This window comes from Athene noctua, chromosome 5, assembly GCF_965140245.1.
Source record: "Athene noctua chromosome 5, bAthNoc1.hap1.1, whole genome shotgun sequence".
NCBI lineage: Eukaryota > Metazoa > Chordata > Aves > Strigiformes > Strigidae > Athene > Athene noctua.
This window is the reverse complement of record NC_134041.1, coordinates 37,047,255-37,071,526: the sequence shown is the minus strand read 5'-3', so window position 1 is coordinate 37,071,526 and position 24,272 is coordinate 37,047,255. Positions and strand designations below refer to the sequence as shown.

Genomic DNA, 24,272 nt, shown 5'->3' with positions numbered 1-24,272 from the left:
TTACTGCCTATACACTTGTTAAACTTTCTTGATTTTTTTACTTAGCATCTGCCTCACTGAGTACTCATCATCTGCTACTGAGCCATCTGATGCACAACAGATGTTAAGCATTTAGTGAGGCAGAGAAGGAGGTAAAAGTGTCATACCATGATTAAATACTTGCTACAACTATTATATAGGGTGACCATACTGCTTTGTTCTTACATTTAATGTTACAGTGTATTGAACAAGAGTAAGCACATGTTTTGGGTTAAACTTGCATGTTCAAATAAAATACTTGATAAGTGTAGTATACTCCTTATAGTATACTTCTTATCAAATTATATAATGAATTACAGCTCCTTGGAAATTCTTTAGATTTTTTTTTTAAAACTTCATTTGTTTATTAATATTGAGTCATTTAAATCAATCTTTCAAAAGCAGCACAAAGCTACAAAAGAAGTGGTAGGTCCAGGATGGACTTTCTATGAAAGCATAAATTATTGATTGTCTTGTTATTTGAAGACCTGTACTCTTTATAAGAAATAGACTATTAAGCCTCTGCTCTGACTTATGCAGAGTAGAACACTGAGCCAGATAACCCATACAAAGCCCATACTCCTACTCTTTAGTTAAGACCTCTAAACTGGCTGTTCAGTATTCTGAAGTTTCAATCTCACCTTTGACTGCAAAGAATTTCTACTCACATGAACCACTTCTCTTGTGTGGATGAATATGTCCCTTCACCCCTACTTAATTTGTGTGATTATATACATCAGTATAAATATACTTAGTTGTATGTGACAATATTCCACAAATTTTCTCAATTATTAAAATCTACTGGGAAACAGATTGTTAACTAATTATGATTTAAGAACAGCTCCAATTCCACCTTCTTATCTTCTTTCTTACATACTACAAGAAGGCTGTTGTTGCTGGATGATGAGACTTTTATGGGTGAATCTTCTGTTACATAGGATGTGCTAATCAGCTGGCTACCATGCTTTCAGCTAGAATACCAACAGGGTAGAGAAAGCCTGCCATAAACTCACATTTACACAAGCATGATAAAAAATAGCATAATCCTGTGGAAGTTAATGTATCAGTTAACATCAGCCAAGTTTCTGATGAGAATTGTCTTAATGAGAAATATAAATCTTAGTGTTTTGGTAGATGAAATAATTCTACATGAAGTTGCACTGCATCACCTCTTTATGAAATGCTTTCCAATTCTTGATTCTAAAGTACATTTAAAATATTTTGCAATATTTTCTTTTTTGCAATGAAATAATTTCTAAGGTTGTGATTTCAAGTGTATGTTTTATCAAATATAGCTTTTGATTATAGCTTATCACATCATTTTTCATGACGATGAAGGCACAAATAATTCAGGCATCCCATTTTGCTTTGAAGGTCATTGAAGTAACTATGTAACTGGGGAGATTCTTGCTGGTTTCACTAGGTTTGGAATTCAGAAGTACTTATCTCAATGTTTGGAAAACTAACACATCAGACCAGTAAATACAACTTTCCAAATCAAATAATAATATTTGCTGTGTCATTAAAAGAATAATTGGAGAGCTCTTTCAACCCTCCCTCAGAAGCTAGTTGTCTTAATTTATTTATTAAATTGTATAAACAAGAAGCAACTGCTCAAGATAAGCAGCCTTTGTCAATAGTCCCCCATTAATACAATGAGAACATAAATGATTAAATAAAACGGATTAAAGGTAAAAGAACACTGGAAATATGCACAGAACAATGTGGTGGGGAATGATGTGCCTAGAATTTATTACATCTGAAAAGAAGAATAAAAGTATACTAAATTTTCAGCAAAGCCTCTTATTAATTTTAATGTGAACTTGAGGAGCTTCAAGTCAGAGATTCAGATTCTGTCCCTGTCAAAGTAAACAGGAGTTTTTCTCAGTGACGTCTGTAGACCTCACTTATCAACCTAGCTTTGAAAAAAAAAGAGAAATACTAGGAAAACACATTAAAGTCCTATGACAGAATTAATAAACATTTTTCTTTCTGGCATCAGACTAAGGAGTGGATCTTGAATATGTCCACCATATGAATATAGTGAATATTGAAAGAATGGAATTAGGAGCGGCATATGCAAGTTTCCATAGAGTACTTAGACAACCAAGGACTAGTTCAGACAAATAACTTAGAAAATGAAAGAGTAATTAGACTTATTATAGTAGAAAAAGGAAATTAATCACAAAATCTCAAAATCATTTTTAAGTTTTTTCTTTAATTGAGTCCAACCATAAACCTAACAGTGCCAAGTCCAGCACTATGCCCATGTTCCTAAGTGACACATCTACAGGTCTTTTAAATACTTCCAGGGATGGTGACTCAACCACTTCCCTGGGCAGCCTGTTCCAATGCTTGACAACCCTTTTGGTGAATAAATTTTTCCTTATATCTAATCTAAACCTCTCCTGGCACAACCTGAGGCTGTTTCCTCTCATCCTAACACTTCTAACTTGGGAGAAGAGACCAACACCTACCTTGCTACAACCTCCTTTTAGGCAGTTGTAGAGATCAATAAGGTCTCCCCTCAGCCTCCTTTTCTCCAGGTCAGACAACCCCAATTCCCTCAGCTGCTCCTCATAGGAGTTGTGCTCTAGACCCCTCACCACCTCCATTGCTCTTCATTGGACACATTCCAGAACCTCAATGTCTTTCTTGTAGTGAGGAGCCCAAAGCTGAACACAGTATTCAAGGTGCGGCATCACCAGTGCCGAGTACAGGGGGATGATCCTGTCTCTAATCCTGCTGGACACACTATTCCTGACACAAGCCAGGATGCTCTTGGCCTCCTTGGCACACCACTGGCTCATATTCAGCCAGCTGTCGACCAACAGCCCCAAGTGCTTTTCCACCAGGCAACTTCCCAGCCACTCTTCCCCAAGCTTGTAGGGTTGCATGGGGTTGTTGTGCCCCAAGTGCAAGACCTAGTACTGAGCCTTGCTGGATCTTATACAATTGGCTGGGGAACACCGCTTGTGACTGACCACCTACTGGATTTAACTCCATTCATCACAATTCTTTGGGCCCAGCCATCCAGCCAATTTTTTACCCAGGAATTTTTACATTCATCATTTCTGCTGTCAGATCTCCTTTTTCTTTCAGCAGCTGGCCTCTATTTTCCTCAATATGGTTCTTGCTGAAAAAGTACATGTAGAAGTCCTCTTGTTATCACTCATTGCTCACTCATTTCAAAAGAGGCTGTATTTTGAAATTGCATGTCATTTAATCATTGTATGTCTAGGTCATGTTTCTGTAGTCTTCCCAAGCAGTCTATCCCAACTTTCAGCTTAGGTAGACTTCTTCATATTTGAGATTAGACAGAAGTTCCCTGTGCATCCAAGTCAGCTTCCTGATGTGTTTGCTCAACTTCCTGCACATCCAAATAGATTACTGTGCTATAAGGACATAATTCTTGAAGATCAACCACATCACCTGGGCTGTTTTATCTTTTAAGGCAGCCTCAACTAGTACCCAACCTATTTATTTCCTGAACTAATTCCCAGATAAAGGCTGCTCTCCTGAAGACCAGGATAATTATTCTGTTATTTGCTTCCCTCACTTCCTTCAGGATTTTTGATTTGACCATCATACAGCTAGTGCAGCTTTCCCCCCTGCTCAGCTTTCATATCATCAATGAGTTCTTCCCTATTTATGAGTAGCAGCTCCAGCAGAACATCTCCCCTGTTCAGCTCCTTCAACAACTGCATTAAAAAATTACTCTCAATGCATTTCATTACTCTCCTGGATTGTTCGTGTCCTGTCATGTTACCCCACCACTAACATCACTGCTGGAATGGTTGAAGTCCTCAGGAAGTTCAGGTTGCTTCTTCTAGTTGGTTAAGGAAGGCTTTATCCACTTCCTTTTCTTGATCTGATGTGTAGCAGATTCTGACCACATTCCCCCTATTGCTGGTCTCTCATCTGATCCCAGCCCTTAAGGTCCTGACCAGTTCATTGCTCATTCAACAGCAAGGTACTCCTTTGTGTGGAGTGCAGCTATCCCCCCTGTCCACCTGTTCTCACTAAAGAGTCTATTCATCCATCATAAGCACCCCAGACTAATCCCACCACAACTCTATGATCTCAGTGAATTCATAACATTGCAAGTGTGTCCACGTCTTCTGTCTGTTTCCCCCACTGTTTACATCTGTGTCCGGGCACTTGAGGTGTGTCCCTAGTTGTACCACTTTCTGGTGGGAGTGTTTTTCCCTAGACGCTTTTTCTCTAGCCCACATTTTGACTCCAGCCCCAGGATAACATTGCTTGATGTCCTTCTCGCAGGGTCAGCAAGTTCATTGCCTAAGATGTCACCACTATTTTCTTCTAAATCCCATCTTTCCCAAGCTGCCATCCATCCTCAAAGAGGATCCAGTGGCTGGGTTTACAGTCTATCTGACCACAACAGCTGTTCAGCCAGGTGTTGACCTGTGGGAGGCATCTGTTTCTAACCAAGCCTTTCCCCTTGACTGATGGGTCCAGAATTTTAAATAGGCTTTTATTTCTAGGAGAAAAATAAAGCTTTCAGAATGTGTGAATTTATCTAATTAAGGATGAGTGGCTTAAATAAAGTAGGTATTGCTGACATTTTATGTACTTTCACTCAATTTACTTAATTTACTTGAGTGAAGGCAATAAATTTACAGAGTAACAATATTCCTTAATGACAACTTTTAAAAAGTCAAGTAAGGAAGTTGATTTTATTTTTTAAAAAAGAATTTATGATCATAAACTCGTCAAAGACAAGCAAGTATAAGTAGAACTTCTTGAAATCTCTCTGGTTAAAACCAGATTAAAAAAATCAAAATAAGGTAAGAAATATTAGGTTATTATTTTGAACTTTTTTGCTGTTGTTGTTTTTGTTTAATAAGGAGGAAATCTCCTTATCTCCTTGGTCTCCTTGCAACTGCTAATCATCAAAGATATAGTTATTTTAGTAAGCTAAACACTGAGTTATGAACAGGTAGTTAAGTTTTAGAAAGGAAACTTACTTAATTGTGCACCTTTGTAATTTCAGGCAGACTTTTAGACTGCTTCTTCTATCCCTTAACAAGAAAAGAAGGAAGGTAGGCACATTGAAAATAAAAATAACAAAAAGTTACATTAAAGATTTTGCTTCTCATAATAATGGAAACAGTAGATTAGATCATTAACAAGGAAAAAAAAATGTTTTAAAGACTGTGTGGCTGGAGAAGTGATTAACCCAAACCAAATCAACCCTTGCCACTATATTAATTTTGCTGGTTTAAGTAAGCTTATTCCAACAGTAGAAAATTTTCCTCTTTCAACAGTGACATCTTCCTCACCGGGTCTCCCTCCTTCAGTCACCTCCATGAACCAAGAGAATTCCTTCCTTGCTTTCCTAGGCCTCTTCTCTTCATCAATCTGCAGTAACACCACCGTCTCCTTTTTTCTTTGCCTGGTGCACCCTGCACTCCAGATACATGTGCCATCTAACCATGCTCAGGTGTATCCACAGGAGAAGTAATCTTCTTTTCCCAAAACCTCTTCTATATAAAAAACCTAATGTGCGGAACATTCTTTGACTTATTTCAATGTCAAATAATAAACAGGAAAATAAGTAGCAATACATATTTTAAAAATATATAATCCTATCCACTAGATCTAAGAAGAAGAAAGGGTTGATGAAACATAGCAGGGGTCAAATTAACGCTGCACACTAGATCTCCTTTATCTTATGAGGTGGGTTAACCTAGGCTGGCTGCCAAATGCCCACCCACTCAGCCTCTCTCTCATTCATCCTCTTCAATAAGAGGGGAGGAAGAAATATGATAAAAAAGCTGTGAGTAAAGAAAAGAACAGCTGGGTGGAACCAGATGAAACAGTCTGGAACCAGCTGTGTCAGGTATGGGGCAGCCCTGGCCTCTTCTCACAGAGGATATTCCTGTACCTGCCCCTTGCTGTCAAAATCTTTCCAGTGACACCTAATACACCTCACTAGAGCAATATTCACTAATTAAAATCTATCAGAAAGTATCTAAAACTAGGCTCCAAAAATTCTTATCAGGTGTGTGTGCAGTTCAAAGCTATCTGTGCCTGAGTTCCAAACCAGGATAAATTATGAATCTCCAAGCCATACAGAAATTTCTTGTCCATACTAGCACAATGCCAAATCCAGGCTACTAGTTTCTGCTGAAAAACTAATGTAATCATGTGGCTCTGGCTTTGGAGCTCAGGTACCATTAGCCTACTTCTGACTAGAATATATCATGCAAACATATCCTTAGGTGCTACAAACTACATAGCACAGTTGTTTTGTGTGAGTGAGCCAAGCAGATTTAGTCTCTTCAGTCTCTCATATTTAGTCTCTTTCCATGTGATACATGGGAAAACTTTGCAGTGTCTTCTTCTTGTCTGTCCTCTACTGAGATGAATTCAATACCACAGCTGTAAACTCAGAGTTGGTCTACACAAAATGAGATATTCTGGAAATGTACCCCTAATATATAACAAAACTTTAGAGAGGCATGGACTGCTGTTCACAAGAGAAGTGGAAGAGGATGCTAAAATTCACATTTACAAGCCTGATAAATATCAGCTGTTGAACATGCTTAACCTTGATACAGTAGTCATGTGGAACAAACTGGTAGTAAGTGTACGAGAAGAGAACTTGGAGATTAAAAAGCAAATGGCTTATTCTGTTACCTGTCCAAGGTAAAGAAATCAAAATAAGGTCTCAACTTTATGAAGGATATTGTGAAGCAAATGGCATAACACAAAGATATAAAGGAAAGTAGAAAAAACAGACCTTTATATCTTACATCCAGCAGCTTTTGGAAGTCAGTATCAGTTCTTAAGTAAGCACAGAGAGCAATAGTTAGGAAAAAGCTGTAATGAGAGACCTCTGAAAGGTTAGTTTCACTTTTTTGGACAAGGATCCTCTCTGTTTTGACTGCTGTGATGCGTCATAGAGCTAATAGCGGTAAGACAGACTGTGTAAGACCTAGCCTGGCTGCAAGTTCATCCCATAATGGGAAACAGGGTCATAAGACACCTGAACTGCAGTTCCTGTGAGCTACCAGGGCAAACTCAGTAGGTACAGATTACTGTCAAAACAACTCAGACAAAGTACACAGGAACTTCCCATTCCACCTGGGAGAGCAGTAGCTTTAATGTTCTACTCAGTTTTGAAGTAACTTTTTATATTGTAACATCGACCTTGCTTGTATAATGGACATTATGATTTTTAATCAGGGAGTGAAAGAATGAACTGGCCAAAATTTTATTCTTAATGCTGACTTTCAAATAAGCACAAAGAAGAATGGTCTTAAGGCATTCATGTCATGGATGTTATTATATTTACTTAACTTCTACAAAATACTAATAGATTGTATGTGTTTAAAAACAAACAAATAAACAAAACAACCCCCCATCAAAAAAATATAAAGGAGAAAAAAATTAAACAAAACCCCCCAAACATATTATATTATATGATTTAATTATACTGATCTTTATTTTCATGTTTCTAAAGAAACAGACTTTAGGATGCCACAGATTGTTAGTTTTAGCATTTGTTTTATAGTCAGAAAAGCAAACAAAGACACAAACAAAAAATTCTGAACTATTCATTGATTGAGACAAATTCAGGTGTGACTTAAAAAGTAAGTCAGCAGTAAATGAGGCTCTTGCATTTTCCCTTTGAAACAAAACAATGAAAAGAGAAAAAAACATACAACCATTGTCATTCATGTGGCAACAATAGATCTGACTCTGCAGCAGCCAAAATAAGTTCTTTAAACTGTGCCTTTCTAGGATTAATAAGAACTGAAAATACAGTCTATTGACTATCTCCACGTAACTCCGTTTGTTCACGTTGTCCTTTTTTAACTGACTGTGCCTCAGCGGCCTAAACTGTAGGTTTCATGATCTGTTTTCCCAGTGTGATGTAGCACATTAACTGCTGTTTCTAGTGAAACCAAAATGAGATGACAAGAAGAACATTAAAGTGATCTTTTAATTTAATCTCTGAAGATGAAAAGTAAACACAGTACGCTTATGCATGGCTTCCTGTAGGGATATTATTGTGCTGGAATGCAGCTGAAGAATTAAGACTGTATCAATTTTAGTGGGATGCAGGGTCCTATTTGCTATTCCAGGACAGCATTTTGGCTCACTATCTATAAATCAGAACAGCTCCAGCCAGTAACAAGAAAGCTTCCAAGCTTACAAAAATCATAATAAAATAGAGAGATGGTACAGGGTTACACACACTTAGATACATACATAGCACCTTCCTGATCAAATAGTATGAGGAAAAGTAATCTCGACTGCATAGTATCTCTAGATGTTAATCTGAAGACAATTAAAGAAAAATGGCTCTTTGTCAGACTTCCTTGACAGACGTACAGAGAGAGCAAATACGTGAACCAAATGTTCCTGTTGTGCCTGTGAGTTTACAAGGAAACTTTTCTTTTATGATTTTGCACTGTTAAAAGGCAATTTATACATGTATTTATCTGATAGCAGATGCTGTCATCTGACTTTAGTGCCTTAATCTGCTACTAAAACCAGTTTTATTTTTCTCTTTCCAATAAAAAATAACAAGGTTGTATTTACTGTGTGCAGGTCTATCTTTGTGTTAAAATCAGTTATTTTAACGTTGCAGATCTTCCAACTATTGGCTCAACCGTATCCAGTCCTTTCTCTACTGCAATGAAAATGGCCTCCTGGGAAGCTTTTCTGAAGAGACTCACACATGCACCTGCCCTAATGACCAGGTTGCCTGCCATGGGTTCCTTCCCTGCATGGTTGGAGATGGCTCTGCATGCTTGAGCTGTGCTCCTGACAATCGCACCCGCTGTGGGAGCTGCAACGCTGGCTACATGCTGAGCCAAGGACTTTGCAAGCCTGAAGTGGCAGAATCGACAGAGCACTATATTGGGTTCGAGACTGACCTTCAGGACCTAGAAATGAAGTATTTATTGCAGAAGACAGACCGAAGAATTGAGGTCCATGCCATTTTCATCAGCAATGACATGCGCCTCAACAGTTGGTTTGATCCTTCTTGGCGCAAGCGGATGCTCCTTACTCTTAAGAGTAACAAGTACAAGTCTAGCCTTGTCCACATGATACTGGGCCTCTCCCTTCAAATTTGCCTAACTAAAAACAGCACCTTAGAGCCCGTTCTTGCTGTTTACATCAACCCTTTTGGGGGCAGCCACTCTGAGAGCTGGTTTATGCCTGTGAATGAAAATAATTTCCCAGACTGGGAGCGGACTAAACTAGACTTACCCCTTCAGTGTTATAACTGGACACTGACTCTGGGCAACAAGTGGAAGACATTTTTTGAAACTGTACACATCTATTTGAGGAGCCGAATAAAGTCTAATGGTCCAAATGGCAATGAGAGCATCTACTATGAACCCCTGGAATTTATTGATCCCTCAAGAAATCTGGGCTACATGAAAATCAATAACATCCAAGTGTTTGGCTACAGCATGCACTTTGACCCAGAAGCAATTCGGGACTTGATTTTACAGCTGGACTACCCCTATACTCAGGGATCACAGGACTCAGCACTTTTGCAGTTGTTAGAGATACGGGATCGTGTAAATAAACTCTCTCCACCTGGTCAACGTCGTCTAGACCTCTTCTCTTGCTTGCTCCGTCATAGACTCAAACTGTCTACCAGTGAAGTGGTGAGGATTCAATCTGCTTTGCAGGCCTTTAATGCCAAATTGCCAAACACAGTGGATTATGACACAACCAAATTATGTAGTTAACCATAAATGTGAAGCACAATGCAAAACCTTGAAGGAGTTTTTACAGTGCTTTTGTGGAACAGTTTATGTTTGGAAGAGTAAATTTAAATTGTCTTTTCAATATCTGTCTTATATCAGTCAATACTGTTGGATGGCAATTTACACACATGAACTTGCTGACAATGAATATATTATATCTGCAGTTTTGGTTTATGAATGAAATAAATACTGACACCAGTCTAGAAGACACTCTACTTTTTACAATAAATTTAATTTGTAATTTTATATGTTCCGTGGCAATGCTTTTGTGCATTACATCCTCTAGAGGGAACATAGAAGGATACCAATAAAATTTTGTAGCTGAACAGTTATTAAAAAGAAATGCTGTGGGATTCTTTTTTCTTACACAAAAGTACTAACCTTGATACCCTTTTATGTGTGTTGAACACAGGAGGTGTAGGTAAAGAGAAGATAGCAACTCAAGATTTTAACAGAAACTGTGGAAGTGTCAAAGCCACAGAATATTTTATTCTTAGGATGTGGATCTAAATGTTCATGCTGAGCTGAAGTGACAACTGTAGTGATGCTTTACTTGCTACACCTGAGACTTTTCTAAGGCATGCCCTTTTCAAGGTGCTTAACATGACATGCAGACTCCTGGAGTGGTAATATTCAGTGTTTTAGGATGGACAGGAGGTTAGTATTGTGAGATGCACAGTAATGAAAGATTGGCATTAGCTGAACAGGAGACAGGTGAGAGGCTGTCTTTGCAACTGATATTACTCATGTTACAGAAGAAACAACCTTTTCCAACCAAATCGCTTTTTGAAAGTCTAGTTAATCCTTTGCTTTGCATATTTATAGAAAGAATTAAGCAATGTATACATTACCTCCTCCCAAATACACACACTATAATATTTATCTAGAATCATCTGTTCTGAACTATTTACCTAAATACCATCCATGCTGATTAGATTCAAATTAATTTAAAAAATTCCGTGACAGTGCAACTGTTTAATATGTGGATTTTTTTTTAAATTGGTACAGATAATAGCCTTTCAGTGCAAGATTTTTCAGTTTTAGAAAATATACCCTTTTATAGATATATGACAGCAATTGAAATCTAGTTTATAAAGCTGAAACTGCAAATAAATATGTCATTATCAATTAATGAAATTAATTAAATATGCATGACTGTGGATCAGAATTAAGTTCTTAGGTATTTTACACATTCCAGCAGAAAAAGTACATCTAAGATGGCAGAACCTGGGACTCTCAAGAAGGTTTTGTTGCCAATTGCAAGAGAATAGAACAAATGCCTGGGCTGTCAAAAATCCTTGAGAATAAATGCAGTGTAAAGTGAAGGAAATTGATACAAAGCCTTTTAGTAGCACCTCCTTACATTAAATCTGAATCTGTGTCATTGATGTAAAACTATTTTTTTTTTTTTTAATGGGAAAGAATTACGTATAAAACTACCATTTTATGTGCGAGCACAACAAGAAAAAGTTCATATTTAATTCATACACAGTTTTAATTCAATTAAACTTCAATTAATTTTAATTAAATTCAATTTTATTAATTTCAATTTAGTGATATTATAATTTAATTCTGAATGGTAGTCTAATCTGAATTTAAGGTACACTCCTCATTTCAATTCCAGCTAGACCACAGCAGCGCAAGAAATGCAGTTCTTCAAATATATGTAAGCAAAATAAAATGCAAGGCAAGAAACTTCAAAAAGTCTACTGCCAAGGAAAATCTTTTTTGTAGTGATTCTTGTCTCTCCTGATTTCACCAAATATTTATAAGGATTACTACTTCACCACCACACATTCAGATAATTTCTCAGGCCTGCTATACTTAGAAGCCCCCCAGAACTAAAATTAGCTTTTTTTTTTTTTTTCTTGTAATCAACCTCCAAGAATTCATGTTTGTTTTCTATTTACAGCTTTCTTTTGCTGATAAATAATGTAGCTATCTCAGCCCTTCTTCTATGTTTCAAAAAGCTGGCTTGCTCTTGCATTGGTAATACTTTCTCAGTTAAAATACGTACTATTCCTGTTTTCATCTCCAAGTCTTTCCTTTGGTATGTCTCTGGCAACCATAATAAACTGTAGAAACAGATAGTTTGGTTTTTACTACTCAGTACCTTGTGTAGTCTTTTTACACTGTGTCTAATTCTTCCCAGTTAAAACAAGAGACCAAGATCACTTTGGGTGTGGTAGGAGTTCGGTAACAAGAAATGACCTGACTCCTTTTTCATGAGAATCAGTGACAGGAGAGATCTTGACACCACAGCTAGTATGGTGTTATTACTGCCATACACAGTTGATTGACACTTACAGCACAGGCAATTTATAGGGCTGCATGACTGACTTTGAGCCTATTTACTCTGCTTCATATTCTAAGCAAGAAATCTATTCTAGATGTAACATAGTAATCTAATAATCTGCATATAGATATCCCTTATGAAGCAACCTATAACCCTGAGGCACAGTGTCAACTTATCCACATGACAGAGGAGCATATGGCTTTCTGGGACATTATGGGTTCACAAATTTGGCAGAGCGGCCACACCACAGATTACCCTACTTTGGGAGCGAGCGCGCGTGGAGGAGTAGGAGTCATAATTCCTTTCTCTCCTTGCCAAATCAACAACATTAAGGTGTGAATTATGATTAAGGAAAAAGTTTTATCTCCCAGAAATGGTTTTGCTACAGATTATTTCTTGGATAGTAACATGCTATCAGTGTCTTTTGTCAACACACTTACATATTCCTCTTTATTTTATGGCACATTTTAGTCCAATGTATGCATATATGAAAGAGAAATACAACTAAATGACAATGCTAGTAGCAATACCTGATGCACATTTGTCTACTCTCTGGACACAGCTACACTACTTATTGTATGTCTGCTTATGATCTCCTCTTCAACATACAGCAAACAGAAAGAGTAAAACCTCTTGGGAACCAGAGACGGTTTTGCTCTGAAAACAGCAGTCCCCTGAGAGGGCCTAATCCAGAGCGTGACCACCTTTTGAACACATTACAAGAGCTTTCCTTTTTTAAAAAAACACCTTTTGTCATTTCTCAGCTGACATGAAAGCAGAAAGGAAAGAGGATTAAAACAAAGCTAGGCATGTGAATATCAAAGTATGATTCTTCTGTGGGGAAAAGGGAAAAACAAAGAATCTTTGAAGTCTCTTTGGGATCTCATCACAGGTCTGTAACTCTAAGAGCATTTAGATACAATAGGGATAAATGCAACTGAAGACCATAAACACAAAGATTAGGTACAATTGCTTAGCATGAATATGGCACAAGAAAATTAACTATAATTAGTTCTGAACACACAAAATTTTGTCTCTCTCAGCAGGGAAGAAACTTTAAGCATTAAATGCACATAAGAGAACAACAAAAGATAATTAATATTATAAAAGTGTAGATCTACATTTATGTGCCCTTTTTATCAAGACTCCACCCCTCCACTCTGTTTTTCAGTATATCAGTTATATATTAGGACATAACTCCCTTACCTACAAAATTAACACATCAAAACATGAGAGAAAATTATTGTCGTATGAGTTATATTTCCAAATAATTTGAAATAAATAATTTTTCCATATAATTATAAATTTTCCAAGTCCTTCCTCACCATTAAACAAACAAATAAACAAAAAAAAGGGCCAGAACTAATAAAATTGAGTTAAGACAATTTCAAGAAGGAGATGACAGGTGATATATGATGTATACATCTTGTTCAATGAATAAAATTAATTCAACCAGTTCTGTTTGCAGAAGCTGCAAGCAATTAATATTCTATTTTAACACTGTAACAAATTTATTAGCAACACATAATTTATTAGAAACGTAGATTGCTTTGGTGTATGTGTGTTTTTAAAAGACATTCCATAGATTAGACAGTATTTCTAAAGTGTAACTGTGATCTGAAAATGATTTTTTTTTTTTTAACTGGTTTTGTTCCACTGACATACTACAAATTTAATTCCCCTATTTCTATCTAATGCTCCAGATTTTACTACCAAAAATCAGTATTTCTTGAGGGGACTAGTTTGACAACATTAGATATGAAAGTTCTTGTTTAACAGCAAGACATCCAATAGCATCACAGCTTCTTTTTTGTATTTGGATCTATAAAGTTAAGAAGAGGACTGAGCTGCTAAGCATTTTTAAATGTTGACTTGTCAACACAAAATAGAAAATGGAAATTCTTAGTTAAAATTATTATCTGGACCACTGAAAACATTAAAGTGTCTAGTCAATCAGAATTTAGTTATAAACATGGAAAACTGCCAAGCATTTAATTTCATGTATTTTTTCTCAACTTTAACAGTTTAAGAGAGAAAAATGCAACTGACTTATATTGAAAATATCAATGTTATTTCTAATAAATATTAGGTTAAATGAAATATATTGAAGATAATTTTTTTCTTCATCAGAAAAAACAGTGTAGTCCCTGTCATATTATCTTATTAGAATAAATTGGAGTAATTCTAGCACTTCAGTTTATCCCAGATATATTTGGAATTTTTAATGTGATCATTTATTAAAGTAGCTGGATTATACACACACACATACTTACTAAATTTGCCTATTTACTTTTTTCTTAAGAGGCAACTTTTACTGTCTTTAATAAAGTTGGGGAAAGCTATTATATAAAGAGCTCAAATACACTGAGCAGTAATCCCCCTGTAAATCCAGATATTTGACTTCTAGGTTAATAGATGTCATTCCCACCTAAGCACACGAGGAACAAGCAATTCATGAGAAGCTGAAGTTGCTTTGTAAGCAAGCTCTTCATCACACTAATATAAGGTAACACATATTTCATGTCACTGAAGCCATCCATACTTACATGGAGGGATTAATCTTGCAAAATTTAAGGCATCTAAAATTAAGATAGAAGCACAGGCTTCTTCTATTTGCAATAAAAATTCAGAAGAGTTCAGGGAAATTCAGACATCTCAGTTGCCTACACCTTTCCATGAACTATGCAAAGATCCCAGGCTTCTAACCTAGGTTAGAAGTGTACTGTTGGACAGTGTGAATAATCAAGCTGTGCACAAAAATGGGCAGAAGCCGTAAGGCTGTTATTGCCAACTCTGTTGAGCCTAGGGCCTTTCCTTAGGAAAATCTTCAATATGGGAGAAATAAAAAATAAAAACAATTTTTTTACAAAAAAGCAGTTATAAAAAACAAAACAAAACAAACAGTACAAAGTCATTCAGGACCACATTTAGCCACTGCATAATTATGCAGGAAGCTTCCTTAGTCAATGCACTGAAATTGAGCAAAGTGTAAGGCACTTTAATGTAAAGACTACTGCAGAATGAGGCCTTAAGAAAATATTTTTAAAACAATAGGAGAAAATCTTATGAAAGATGATGTTTAGATTTATAATTGAGTTTCCCCTGGTAAGTTCTTGGAAATTTCCTTAAATCAAATTAAGCTCGCGAAGCCCATCCTGCTTCATAAATCACTAGTCTGAACTAGGCCTGCTTCAAGTGATGCCTGTCCAAGTCAGGAATCATGAGGATAAATTCAATGAAATGAAATGAGCTTGTTGGACCTGGATAAAACCATGAATAGCCACTAATATCTTGCCTCAACAACTGCAAATGAGGCTTGTTTTTTGTAAAATACAGAATGAAGAGTCCACATGTTCAAGCTATATTGCTACAGCTCCACTTGATCTTATTCAAGAGATTATTACATGTTCACAGTAATGAAACATTTTTCTGCTCAAAAAATTTTGGAAGGTACTGCAAAATTTGAATCTGAAAATGCTCAAATAAGGATCAGGTTTTGGATATCTGCTTCTCCAATGTCTGTGCTGGAAGAGACAACTAGGCCAGTAGCTCCTGCTCAACAGTTCAAAGCCAGTAGAGAGAAGCAACAGGGACTACTAATATGTCAGGACTGGAATACTGTGTCTAATTCTTCTCAGTTCAAAAGAAACATTGAAGAATTGAAGATGTTCCAGTGGAGGGCCACCAAGATGATTAGAGGGTTAGAAAACTTATCAAGAATTGGAGTTCAGTCTAGAGGGGAGCAGGATTGAGGGGGAGATCTAATCCCAGTCTTTCAATGGAAGACTGCATAAGAGAAGATGAAGGAACTCAGTGTGCCAGAATGCAGGACAAAAGGAGAAGACGCGATGGGCAAAATTTGCTTCAGGGGAAAATCCATACTGATATAAGGAAAAAAACCTTGTTTGTGACAACAATAATCATTGCAATGAATTATGCAGAGAAGTGATGGAATCAAGCCTTGCCTTGGTAGGGTCCTGGCAAAGCTGACCTTGGTCTCAAAAGAAGGTGATTTCCTGAAGAAGAAAATTTCCTGACATACCTTCCAGAGATCACAACCTGGGATTTTCTGTGTTTCTATAGGCTAAAAGAGTTAAATCTTATGGCCTCATCCATACATGCCATTTCTGTTACAGCATTTCTGAACACACTACAAGATGAACTGGTCCAGTACTAGAAATGCTCAAAAATATTTAAAAACTCATTTTAAACTGGAAATAGAGTTTATTAATTTATCTGACTTGTACTGTCAGTATTGGATTATCCTGTGATGCATCATTATGAATTATCACTGTGGTGCATTCATGTTGTTAAGAAAAGAAAGCCAGAGCAAGAGCTTCTAATTCAAATGCTGTGAATCACCAGCTTCAGTTACAAGATAGATACATTTAACAACGAACAATTCATTGTAAAACACATTGAGAAAGTGCAGAAGTTCTGCAGAGAAAAATCTGGAAGTTTTTGTAGGAAGAACTCTGAAAAAGTCCTGTTGTGTTTAGAGTACTGCCAACACATAGAATACATGTGCAGAAGAAGGATAGATCAGTGATACATTTTTCGTAGTGGAGGGGCATGTTTTCCTAGGAAATCACAAAATTCTACAGAAGACATTCTCTTTTCTTTCCCCTGCATGAGCATGAGGAGTCCTAAAAGGAGGATTCGGTCTTTGCTGTCAGTGGACATCTTCCCCTGGACTGCAGTTTCATTAGGGCCATGTGTAAAGACTTTTCTGCTTCTGGACGAGAAGAAAGAGCGAGTGTGAGAACATCATGAAAATACTCATATCCCAAGAAAATTTCAGAACTGAGGAAAAAAGTATGGTGGTGTATTATCTGAGAAAATAAATGAAAAATTATCAAATCATTACTGCACAAAAAGACAAAGCTGAATCCTACTTGAAGTAGCCACTTATTATGCAAAGCTTCTTCAACAATTCTAAATAACAAAGACATCAAAAACCAATCAAAAACCAAAATGCAAGTATCCCAAAATTAAATCCATAACTTTTTGTTTGGATTAAAAAAAAAAAAAAAAAAAAATCAGAAGGCTTTCTCAAAATATATCATTCTGTTCTGTCTATCTGTTTATTAAATAATGAGTCTACAACCCAGAAGCTGTGTGTATTACTTATCAAGAATTTAGGGCCCAGTGGAAAGAGTCATGATCCATGATCTGTGAATATAAAACTTTGGTTTCAATCCTGGACTGCAGAAAAGTCAAGCATGTACAGCAATGGTACAAAACAGCTACAAATTCATTTGACAGTATCGGATATTTTAAGATCTGCTCAATCTACAGCTTGGATGAGGATATGGAGTTAAAATCTCTTTATGATACTGATGGGTGATCTCCTTCCCACCTACCCCTAGAAAGAGAGCAGATATTTAGCCTCATAATCGTATGAACTCTGGAAATTTTTCTTCTATTAGATACATCCTATTACACTGATTTTCAAAATATTATGATACAAAACCTGTAACTCCATAAAAACTGTACCTTTGGCCCAGTGAAGTACATCAGAGAACTTTAATATAGACTCATCTGGGTCACTGAAGCCTTCCCAAGGAATCCAAGACAGGACAGTAGAAAACCTTGCTATTTTATGCTCTGAACCCCATCAGTTTGAATGTGTCTTCTGAAGAATCAGCACTCCATTTGATGTATATATCTAGAAGGACTTAAAGTTAAAAAGGCACACACACAAATGTACATAAAGAAGGAAATGAATCTTCTTCCTCCTCCCACCAGAAAAAAAATCTTCCTAAAAAATGTGATTTCCCCACACAAAGAACTACTTCATTGCTTAGACATCTCCACAGGAAAGGGCAAGGAAAAAACAGCCTGTAACAGCTATTAGTTGCTTCTGCTAACATTCAAAATCTTGTTATAGACAACAGTAAAACACACATTATATGTAAAGTCAAGAATTTGTTATCAACATATTTAGAAACCTTAACAGAATAATCAGAAAATTAATATTAGTTCAGAACAAATTAGAATAAAAACAAAGAGTACAGTACTACTACACAGAAAATAATAATAATAACAACAACAACAACAATAATAATAGCTAAACTTATTATTTGGCTTCAGGCAAATTTATGTGGAGGGAGGTACAGCAAGTTATCAGCATCACAGTTTCTTTACTGGGTGGAATGGGATGTGATTTTCCATGCCCTCATCATCACCCATGGACATGTGTGGTATTTTCAGATGTTTTCTAGCAAGCTTACACACCTTGCTCTTCCTTCACTTGTATGAAAGTTCATACTATATGTGAATTCCCTGCATGTGGTGCATTTTGCATCAGTTAGATATTTGGGGTTTGTTATCTTTGTTACCTCTAGCTAATTTTGTCCACCTCCAGGTCTTTGGTTTTGTATTGACTATAGGTGAATTGTCCAGTGCCAAGCCTGTGCCTCATCTCTTATTATCCTGTACTGGCCTCCTCTGCACTGCAGTCTGTGTTCCCATGTCTCATGACTTCCGCTGCCATACTGAGTCTGGGTAGTCCACCACACTACATCATTATGTTGAAGTAGTATTCTGCTACCGATACAAAATAACTTCTTCTTAATACTATTTATATAAAAACTCTGCTTTTACCATAGAAAGACAAGCAAAAGAATAACAAATTAGCCCTAGCCACCTAGTTGCTAGGTAAAAAGTAAATTGTTACAGCTAAACTGGGTAAAATCAAAGCTGCTTCCAGCAAGTCAATAAAAGTTCAAAGAAAGCAAGCCAGGTAAAACTCAGTGCTAAGGATTTGCAAACTCAGTACAAATTTTGTGACCCATTACTGTCATCAGCAATACCTTATTTCAGAGTTACCCTTCCTACTTGTCCAGAAAAATCACTAAGAATGCACAGGGTGATGTAAATACCTATAAATGACTGAAGATTTTGGAGATGATAATAAAAAAAGAGAATTATTTACTGTAACAGGATTTTCAATGACAATCTGGTCTACCCCATTGACCCCAAAGGACACATTAAAAGCTTAGCACCATTTCAGATATTCCAGCAGCACCAGTATGATGGCCTAGCTTCCATTTAGAAGGACATTGGCTTGCCTTTGTTTTCATTTCCAGAGTACTTCATTAAGTTTACAAATGTTTCATTAAGTTTTATTAAATGCATTAAGCTGAGAGTAAGGAGCTGCACTTTGTACAATGGGTGGAATAGACTCCATGGAAAAGGCTATTATCAAGAGTGATCTATGAATCCTTCTGCTAATTTGTGGCTTGAGGGAGTGGATTTTTATTAGCTGTTTATTTAAGGAATGAATTAACATTTTTCCAAACAGATCATACAAATAAAATAAATCACCATATTGATTAGCTATTTTCTCTCTCTCTCTTTTTTTTTTTTTTTTTTTTTTTTAATTACCTCTAGCAAATGCGTATTCTCCCTGTTAGCAGGCAGCCTGAACTGACTCATTTAGGAAGGACTGATGTTTTGCCAACTCAGGGATTTTACTGTAAGTCTGGTGATATCTGATTATGTTTTAACATCCAGGTCTTGGAAAACTGTCATTAAGTCTTCAGTATGCACACACAGAATTTCTAGTCCTTGGCTAGAAAAAATTGGTAATACAATGTGAATATAGTGGGGAATAGTCTTCTCCACTATATGCCCAATAGCCAGATGACATGTTCCATACCAGGCTCAAACAAAAAGAAAAATCTTAAATTTTCCAAGCTACCAAAGACATAAAAATTTCAGATATGTAAAGTCTCTCATTTCTGTGGCAGATAAAAATCTTCTTACTGTCCTTGCTCTGAGTATAATGCCTATTTGTGGTTGAAACACCTTGGTGTGAAAATTCAAAACCAGTAACTAAACAAGTTCAAGTCCTCAAATTTACAACACAGTCTCATGATTTTTAAGCCTGATTCTGAAGTTCAAATGCTCATTGTTCTTCTTATTATGCTAAGTTTATGTAATTTATGCTAATATATCTCTCTGATTACTGTTGGGTTTTTGTTTTGTTTTGTTTTGTTTTGTTTTTTTCCTTTTTTAATTGGAAGATCACAACTAATCAAAAATCTTTCTATCCTTGGATGAACTTTAATTTTTATATTCAAAATTTTTTGTTCTTGGCTCCTTGAGAAGATACTGTTTTTGGAGAAGAGTAAACTCTTCATTCAACATATTCAACATATTAATCAAGGTATAATTTGCCAGTAGTAATTTTCCAGATAACTTAATCCTAGTCATAGAATCACAGAATCGTTTAGGTTGGAAAATACCCAGTCCTTAAAACTTATTGTCAAATCACACCCAGCGTATAGATAGCACAGACATGGCTACTATCTACTCTAATGTATTACATCTCAATGTGAGAGCTTTTTCAATAGAAGATGTGTGTCTGGGCAAAGTGAAGGGTGAATTATGTAAAATAACTCCACAGCCCATTCAGAACTTCCTTGTGAGACATGCCTTTCGTCTTCCAGATCAATAAAAGTTCAAATAATCTAAGAGGCAGGCCATGCCTGAGCACTTTTCATCCAGTTGAACTGTGTGGTGAAGCAGTGCATTTGCATTGGTTTCAACTATTACAAGAATGAGTAAGAAGTTATACTTGGAATAGCTGTACCTTGATGATAGCTACATAAGAATCTGGGCAGTGCTCAGATGTTATGTCCTCTGACATCAGTGGAACTAAGTTTTAACCATTTACGCGATATATTTATTTGTTTATCGAGACTATAAAGTCCATCTGTAATGTAAAACATTACAGATAATGGTCTTTTGGTTACTAGATAGTTAAAAATTACAGTATCCATATGTTGAAAGGATCAACACTACCCCAGGAAAATATGTTTGTGGTCTTTTGCATTGTGCTTACAAATCTTAGAAACATTTCTAGAGAATGACAGATTCCTTGAACAAAATGAGACACAGCCTTACACTGTGTACTCCATCTCAAATTTGAGAATTACATACTTTTCAAATTACATGAAACAGAAGATACATGGTTCTCATAGACAATATATATCTATCATATCCTGTACCTTAAAATTTACATCTTACATCTTATTAAGATATACTTCTCCAGGTATTTGGCACTTGAGCTAAATGAAAGATTAGTACTTTTCAATCATTGTCATCCATGTCAACTTTTCTTCAGTCATTCATTCTTAGACAAACATTTTTAATTCATAAACCCCTGCAGTGATCTTAATATGAGGACTATGAATACTGAGGAATATGAGGAATAAGACAGAGAACAGAAAGTTTCCATTCAGGTTCTAAATTGCCCTCAGATCTGAAGGTGGGTAAGAGAGTAAGAATGTATTAGGTTCATCTCTAATTGTGAGTGCTCTTGTATTTAAAGCCTCCTGCAATTTGAACAAACACACAGAATCACTTCATTGCTGCTGAAGGCTGAGAGACCTGTACACCGTCACTTTCAGACTTTCACAGGGAGTAAATTCAATTTCAAAGTGAGAATCTCTCACTCACTTTCCTCTTCCCCTATGAATCACTAAGCACCATTTGAGCCTGCAAGTCTTGCTTGAAAGAATCTGCATTAATTACTACTCATCAGCCTTAAATATGGTGACAGCTCCTGTTAGCACTGTTTATTTTGTGACTACCTTTTCAGCTCTGCTGTCAATTTTTTTTCGAGTTCCAAGAAAACAACCTTTCTCTGTGACCAGCTGGTGAGAACAAATCTCTTATTCCTCCCCTTTCCAATTTGGAATTTGCCATCCTTATTTCCTTGCCAATTAAATTCTATCCTTATAGAATGAGGCCAGTCTTGAGTTATACGTATAATTCTAGGCTACTCAAAAGGGAGGAGCTGTATACTACTTCTCAGCTGATATAAAACCAAGAGTAATTCTGCTGAAATCAAAACTACTTGATGATACATAAGAGAGAAGCCAAACTCAGCTATGCCTTCCAGATCAATAATAGATTTTATTTACAATCATTCCTGTCATACATATTCAGTACTTGCTAGAACAGAAACATTTTAACTGTCTTTTGAAAGTATCTGTATGTTTTAAGCCTTGCATACTGAAAAGAGCTTGATTCTCCATTGCATTGATCTCTCGCAATATGTCTTCCCAGGTCAACTTACTTTTTCCAGTATCCTGTCTGATCTGTATCAACAGAGGATCTGCCTTCTCCTATATGCTGTCCAGGCAGTTGGAGAGTCAACACTGGCAATTAGGCACTGTATTTTTAGCAAATCTAAAGGAAGCTTGGGTAAAAACAGGTTCGTATGTATATGTCACAGTAAAACAGCATCCCCACATGGGAAACCAGTATTAATTTAATTTTAGGAGGTAAATATAAATCTAAACAGAAACTCAGAGAATGGCCCCTATTTCTGCTTAATATTTGAATCACAAGTTACTCATTTAATAGCGTCACATTTATAACAGGTTACTACCAGCCACAGATACAGGAGAGCTTATAGCAGTCTACACATCACCTGGTTCTGCTGCAAGGGAAGTTTTTGAAACATTTCACTAGTTCAATTCTTGCAGGGGACACTGTGCATGATTTTCATGTCAGTGTTAAACCATGACTTATATATTACTGCCTAAATCCTCTGTAAGATCTTGATATGTATTGTGACCCAATGGTCAAAAAGTTCTTGATTTTCTGACTGTCTGTGGTTTCACTCTCTGTAGAAATATTTATTGTTGTAAAGATTTCTTTGGAATTGTCTTTACCAACCTACTCAATAGGAAAACCCTTTCTGATGGAGATGCTATTCAGTAATTGATTAGTATTTCTTGAGTAAACTAAGTCTGGATAAAGAGTGCCTGAAAAGATATAAAATAAACCAGGTTTGTTTATATGTTTTTCTGCATATTCCTCATTAAAAAATCTTAACTCTCCCAATTTTCAAGTCATAACATCAAAAAATAAAATCAACTTTTATTGAAGAAGAATTGTAAATAACATTACAAATTTACTGAAGGTAGAACTCTATTTCTAGATTTCAGTAGAAGTTTTTGTATTAGTAATTTCCTAGCATTATTCTTCACACAGGATGACTCTTGGCACTTAAAATACAGTTATAAATGACAGTTTATTACACTTTCAACTGGTCAAAGTTCGTCCAGGAAGAGAGTCAACTCAATTAATTGAGTTTTTTCTAATGTAGCTGTTTTTCCTAGTCTGAGATCCATCAAAATGCTTCATCCTAATATAACATGAGGTAATTAACGTCTGAGAAAAAAAAAAAAAGTCCCTGAATGAGACATTTCTGAAAGAGAAGCAACAAAGTTTATTAGGGAATTAAAAGGTTTCAGAGATTAAACAGCAGAACCTGCAACCATAAACACAATTTCATATAAGTGTTTTTTCACATACATCATGCAATATGATTCACCAAATGGGAGAGGAATTTGTGTACAAAGCACAAGATCTTGGCCAGCTCCAAAGGAGAGAAGAAACAAGAGAGGGAGGGAGGGAGGGAGGGAGGAAGGAAGGAAGGAAGGAAGGAAGGAAGGAAGGAAGGAAGGAAGGAAGGAAGGAAGGAAGGAAGGAAGGAAGGAAGGAGGGAGGGAAGGAAGGAAGGAAGGAAGGAAGGAAGGAAGGAAGGAAGGAAGGAAGGAAGGAAGGAAGGAAGGAAGGAAGGAAGGAAGGAAAATAAAAATCAGAGAAACCGCTTTTAAGGTAAAGCAGGGCATATTGATTCTTTATTATTATACTTATTTGCATGGGTACAGTGACAGATTGTTCAAACCAACATGATTTTTTTTTCCCATTTTGAAACCTTAAGCCTCTATTCTAACAACACTGCACAATTAAGGTAAACCTTGTAGAACTTTCATTGGCTCAAACTGCTTTGGTTATTTTATCTAGGTTACAAAATAATGATGCAGAGTATCAGAGTTATAGGCTAGCCATACTGTCATACACTCATATGAGACCAACTACCTTTTCATATCAGAACATCAGATTTATAATATAGATTGCATCTAAAAAGAAAAGAAAATCCACCAGTTAAAATGTATTTCAATTAAGTAAGTTTGTAAATGAAAAGGCTCTCCAGAACATAAAACTGAATGAACCTGTTGAAGGTTAATATTTGTTAAACTGAAAATAAAACTTGTATTATATGTTAAGCGAAGACTTCATAATATAAATAATCAGATGAAAAAATAAGTTAATCATTACTAGTTCTTTTTAATACTCAATACAGGGTGTGAGTCAACAGGACTTCCTAGTCC

At 36.2% G+C, this 24,272-nt stretch overlaps 1 protein-coding gene across 3 annotated transcripts in view; it reads left to right on the top strand.

Annotated features, from left to right (window-relative positions):
- The window catches only part of BRINP3 (BMP/retinoic acid inducible neural specific 3), a 241,002-nt gene extending 231,057 nt beyond the window's left edge, over positions 1-9,945 (top strand). For all 3 annotated transcript variants that reach the window (XM_074908307.1, XM_074908308.1, XM_074908310.1), the window contains one exon: positions 8,642-9,945. In XM_074908307.1, the coding sequence (XP_074764408.1) occupies positions 8,642-9,758 (1,117 nt within the window). In that variant the 3' untranslated portion in view covers positions 9,759-9,945. The remainder of the gene's footprint in view (positions 1-8,641) is intronic.
- Positions 9,946-24,272: the final 14,327 nt, after the last annotated feature.